General features: G+C 39.7%; 1 protein-coding gene across 1 annotated transcript; it reads left to right on the plus strand.

Moving 5' to 3' along the window:
- Positions 1-2,706: 2,706 nt before the first annotated feature.
- On the plus strand, positions 2,707-4,403 carry RHL2 (Spo11/DNA topoisomerase VI, subunit A protein). The gene has a single exon (XM_088968946.1). The coding sequence runs from the start codon at positions 2,839-2,841 to the stop codon at positions 4,126-4,128; it is 1,290 nt and encodes a 429-aa protein (XP_088825072.1). The 5' UTR covers positions 2,707-2,838; the 3' UTR covers positions 4,129-4,403.
- Positions 4,404-5,891: the final 1,488 nt, after the last annotated feature.

Genomic DNA, 5,891 nt, shown 5'->3' on the forward strand with positions numbered 1-5,891 from the left:
TCACCTTTGATCATCTTTCACCATCCTATAAGTCATTCTTGGCATATATCTCAGCTACACATATTCCTAGATCTCTATAGGAACTCTTGCAATACCTAAGTGGAAGAATGCAATGGAAGAAGAGATGGGTGTTCTCGTTAAAAATAAGACTTGGGAGCTAATTGACAAGCCAAAAGGAAAAAAAAATCAGTTGGGCGCAAGATGGGTGTTCACTGTGAAGCATAATGTAGATGGGTCGGTTGAAATGTATAAAGCTCAGCTGGTGGCAAAGGGGTATAATAAGACTTATGGCATTGACTACCTACAAACCTTTGCACCTCTTGCCAAGATGAATACCATTAGAGTTCTACTATCCTTTGTAGCAAATTTCTCCTGGCCTCTGTTCCAACTCGATGTCAATAATGCTTTCCTTAATGGGGACTTGCAGGAAGAGGTGTATATGGAACTACCTCCTTGTTTTTATGATGCTGCTATAGGAAATAAAGTTTGCAAATTGCAAAAGGCTTTATATGGTTTAAAGCAATCTCCAATAGCCTGGTTTGACAGATTTAGATTGGCTCTTGAAAGGTTTGGCTATGTATAGGCCCACTTCGATCATACTTTTTTTATTAAGAGAAATGGTGCTTCTCACACTCTTCTTGCATTGTATGTTGATGACATTGTTGTGATTGATTGTGATCCCGATGAGATTAATTCTCTTAAACAATTCCTTCATGTGGAATTTGAAGTGAAAGAGCTTGGTGATCTATGCTATTTCTTGGGAATTGAAGTGCCCCGCTCTAGAAATGGTATCTTTATTTCACTAAGGAAATATGTCCTTGATCTTCTTGAGGACACCGGGAAACTAGGGGTTAAACCCGTAGACACACCCATTGAGATGAATCATAAGATCAGTGCTGAAGGGGGTGAGCCTGTTGAAGACAAATCTATGTACCAACCACTAGTTAGAAAGCTCCTTTATCTATGTCTCACTCGTCCTGACATCTCTTGTGCTGTTTGTGTGGTAAGCCAATACATGCATTCTCCTAGAACAAATCTTTTATTGGCTTTGAAAATAATCCATGCTTACTTGAAGAAATGTCCATGTCAAGGAATACTCTTTAAAAATAATGGTCATATGAAAATTGAGGTGTATATTGATGCTGAATGTGTTGATGATAGAAGATCAACTTCAAGATATTCTGGCTTTTGTTGGAGGTAACCTTGTGACATGGCATAGTAAGAAACAAAATGTTGTTGCCCATTCAAGTGCTGAAGCAGAATACAGGTCCATGGTCTATGGTGTGGCTGAAGTGTTATGGTTGAGATATCTTCTCGAGGAACTAGGGATTGAGTATGAGAAACCGTTGAGGTTGTATTATGATAAACAAACTGATATCAATATTGCTCATAATCCCATCTAACATGACAAAACTAAACATATTGAGGTTGACCATCATTTCATCTACGAGAAAGTTGATTTTCAAGATGCTTGTTTTCCCTATGTCACCTTTGATATCCAGCTCGCTGATCTCTTCACTAAAATAGTCACCAGAGTCAAATTGGAATCAGACTTGTGCAAGTTGAGAATGATAAATGTCTATTCCCAACTTAAGGGGAGTGTAGTGATAAAATGGACTAGACATAATGTTCCTTGTTTATGTAGTCCTTAAGTTCAGTTTTTATTTCTTATTTCTTGCATTTATGCTTGCTTACATGTACTATTGTAGGTAGCAGGGCATTTTTGTCCTTTTACCTAATATTATGTTGAACATATAAATAATATTGCCTTGGGCGGCAGTAAGTGATTTTTTCCCATCACTCTCATGCTCTTGCTCTTCTTCCTCTTATTTTCTTCTCTTCTCTCTTCTTCTTCTTTGATTTTTTGTTTTATTTGTACCCAAAAATTCTGCTAACAATAGTAACTTCAAGTTCCATTACAAACGGTTGATAATTAGGTGGCCAAAAAGCATCATTTGATGGCTTGACATGGGCATGATATGTAACGTAATTGTTACCAGGTTTGTGCCATTGAAAGCTCTTGGATTTGGAGAAAACAGGAAGGCTGGTATGCATGATCTTGTAATTCTAATGGGGTGAGGTAAGTCCACTATCTACCTATCTACCAATGTTGTCAAATTGGACCAACCTGAATCATTTTGGGATTGAGTCACATATCAAATAGTAATCATATTTTTTTTTGTAGGAAAACAAAAATAAAAATTGCCTACACATGAAGACAAACACACACACAAAACGTATATAAGTTAGGACTCTCTCTTAAAAAAGAAAATCCAACAAGTGGCAAAATGTATAGAAGGCGACCTGAAAATAAAGATATTAGGATTCTCTCTCAAAGGAAAACCGGACAAACAACAAAGTAGACCGAAGGCAATATAAATGAAATGAAATGAGATCTAAAACAAAATGAAGTAAAACCTAAAACAAAATCAAATTAAAATTTGCATTCTTTTCATTTGCACTCCCATATTCACTGCAACCAAACACGGCCTAAAAAACAATTTATGGACTTGTGGTTGCAGGCAAGTGAAGTTTGGAAATATCATATTATAATATATACACATATAATATATAAAATAGCTTATGCATAGGTAGGCCGGGTTCAGGCCCGATCCGAACCCGAATAAATAGGTCCAAGCGGCGACGCCTGGAATTTCTGGGCCGGGCTGTCCACTCACGGCATGGGAGTCACATGACTCGCGTCTGTGAATGGCCCATCCGAGAGCCCGAGAGCCCGAGAGCCCTTACCTGGTATATACACTTGACAGACAGCACTCACACTCAGAGGCCAGAGCAGGATCAAGTCCCTTTTACCGCTACTGCATCTGAGAGATTTTGATGGCGGACAAGAAGAAACGCCGTCGAGCTGATCCCAGCTCAGATGATGAAGAAGATTATGGAGGAGGAGGACGCAAACCCCTCCCCTTCAAGAAACGCTTGAAGGCTGATTCCGTTATCCTGTCAGAGCTAAAAGATCTTACCGATTCCTTTAGGTCCAGCTCTACTTCTGAGAAAACCCTAACCCTCTCCGACCTCGATCTTTCCTCTACCTGCCGCGAAGTTTGCGACCTCGACCTCTCCTCCGTCCAGGACACCATCGAACGCCTTATCCTCCGTGTTGCCCAGTCAATCCTTTCCGGCAACGGCTTCGCCTTTGACGTCCCCGCCCGCGGCAACGCCAACCAACTATACGTACCCGAACTCGACCGTATTGTTCTCAAGGACAAGACCTCACTCCGCCCTTACTCCAACGCATCCACCGTTCGTAAAACAACAATTACAGCTCGAATTCTCCAGCTTGTCCACCAGCTCTGCATCAAGAGCATTCATGTCACCAAGCGTGACCTCTTCTACACGGATGTCAAGCTTTTCCAAGATCAAACGCAGTCTGACGCTGTACTTGATGACGTTGCTTGTATGCTTGGATGCACCAGGTCGAGTCTCAATGTGATCGCTGCGGAGAAGGGGGTTGTTGTTGGAAGGCTCATTTTTAGCGACAATGGCGATATGATTGATTGTACCAAGATGGGGATGGGTGGGAAGGCAATTCCTCCGAATATTGACAGGGTTGGCGATATGCAGAGTGACGCCTTCTTTATTCTTCTCGTGGAGAAGGATGCTGCTTATATTAGATTGGCCGAGGATCGGTTCTATAATCGCTTTCCCTGTATTATAGTTACTGCAAAAGGGCAACCAGACGTGGCAACGAGGCTCTTCTTGAGGAAGATGAAAATGGAATTGAAGCTTCCTGTACTTGCACTTGTGGATAGTGACCCCTATGGATTGAAGATTCTATCGGTATATGGTTGTGGATCCAAGAATATGTCGTATGATAGTGCGAATCTGACCACACCTGATATTAAGTGGTTAGGGATCAGGCCAAGCGACTTGGACAAGTATAAAATACCTGAACAATGTAGGTTGCCCATGACAGAGCAAGATATTAAGACTGGGAAGGATTTGCTAGAGGAAGATTTTGTGAAGAAGAATCCAGGATGGGTTGAAGAGTTAACTTTGATGGTTAAGACTAAGCAAAAAGCTGAGATTCAGGCCTTGAGTTCATTTGGTTTTCAATACTTGTCTGAAGTGTATCTGCCGCTGAAGCTACAACAAAAGGACTGGTTATGATTAAGTGGGAAAAAGAGACTACTGGTACTTGTTTTACCTGTTCTCCTAATGCACGAGAAATAAGAAATCATCAGTTATTATTATTATTATTTTTATTTTATTTTATTTTTTTTGTAATTCTGTCTGTTGCAGTAGAAGTGTATCAATTTCCATTGCTGTCATCATACTTGTTTTTTCCAATTGGGGGACCAGGGGATGGAATGGTTGTTTATGACTTGTTTAATCATCTTACATGTATTTTAGTAAAACAGATCAGACCATAGTTAGTAGCTTCATTTGGATATTCGGATACACAGAAAGACATCTCAAAGTAGTGCTGTATTGCATTCAAGAATAGTTCCTTCTCATGCGTGTCCATGATTGCTGCAGTACTTAGGTCTGGCAGTGCCACAGTGAAGTAGGATGTGTCCGGTTATATTCTGTGCCATTTTTAAAAGGGTTCCAATTTGTAATATCTATACATTGTTTACAATGCTATTCATCTAGCTTGGATAATGGGAATCTGCTTTTATGATGTTCAGGTTCTTGATCCCAATTTGATGGTTTGAACAAAGTCCAGAACAAAACCAATTAGCCTTCTCATTCATCATCAACTTGTTGGTGATGGCAGTACTTATATAGATGAAAAGGATCAAGATCAGTAAATGGAAATTAGGATAATAGGACCCTAAGATTTTTACTGGAAACTCAATCTGGCCTTTAGACCCTTAAACTGCAGATTTACATGCATAGCACATCAAGCAGCAATTCAATCTATCAGAGATTGTGTGCAGTGCATCTTGAACTTTCAGGGTTCCAGCCCCTAGTTTCAAGGCATTCAGTTTGAAAACCAGTCATTTATAAGTTATCATATGCTACACTGGCTTTGATGGTGGCTCCATATCAATAATACATGATGGATTTTCCCTAGGCTATTCTTGGTCACACTGCTGCACATACAAATGCATTTTGCATTTTAATACAGCTTAATCATCTTAACAAATTAGATGGCAAAGCATGCATCATGTGCACCTTTCTTTCTGGTTTGTTCTATATGCAAGAGTTTGTTTGACTGTCTAGCTACAGTTGTACATGCACTGTTCCCTTAAACGGTAGTCACAAGATCATATTAATTTTGTCAATTAGTTTTCTCCTGCCAATGATGGATGTTCTAAAGAGCACAAATAGAAATATACAGTCTGCATTCTGTCATTGAGTTTTTCTCTTTCATTGCCTTTCAGTATCTATGCCACTCAGTATTTTAACAGACTTTTTATGGGTTTTATTGGGATTTCCATAGCATGGGTTTTCCAGCCAATGATGCCTTAAGAAAATGCTGCATAAATATTTCCTGTAAATTTGCCAATAAATTATTCAGTGCTGTTAGCAAAATGCTCTCATTAATCCATCTTTTAGAAATCTTAAACATGCATTTATTTCTCCTATTGAGTTTGATAAGATGTTGGGTCCTTAAATCCCTTTCTCTTGTGCTTGATTCTTCAAAGCCCTGGTTAATACTCCCTATTCCTTACCTCCATTTCTTGTTAGAGCCCTTTGGGTTGGTCCTGCTCCTAAGGTTAAAGCATTTGTTGAGAAGCTTTCTTGAAGATCATCGACACAGATGAAATGCTCCAGTGTAGATAGGCAAATTGGTACCTATCTCCTCACACATGCATCATCTCTCTAAGGAGTAGAGAGAATGTTCCACCTTTCTGTGGCAGTACACTAGAACAGCCCTTCTCTGGAGTGCTTGTAGTGAGTGCAATTCCAGAATCAAAAGAAGT

Source organism: Nelumbo lutea, chromosome 2, assembly GCF_056320005.1.
Source record: "Nelumbo lutea isolate HS-2025 chromosome 2, American lotus-T2T, whole genome shotgun sequence".
Lineage (NCBI taxonomy): Eukaryota > Viridiplantae > Streptophyta > Magnoliopsida > Proteales > Nelumbonaceae > Nelumbo > Nelumbo lutea.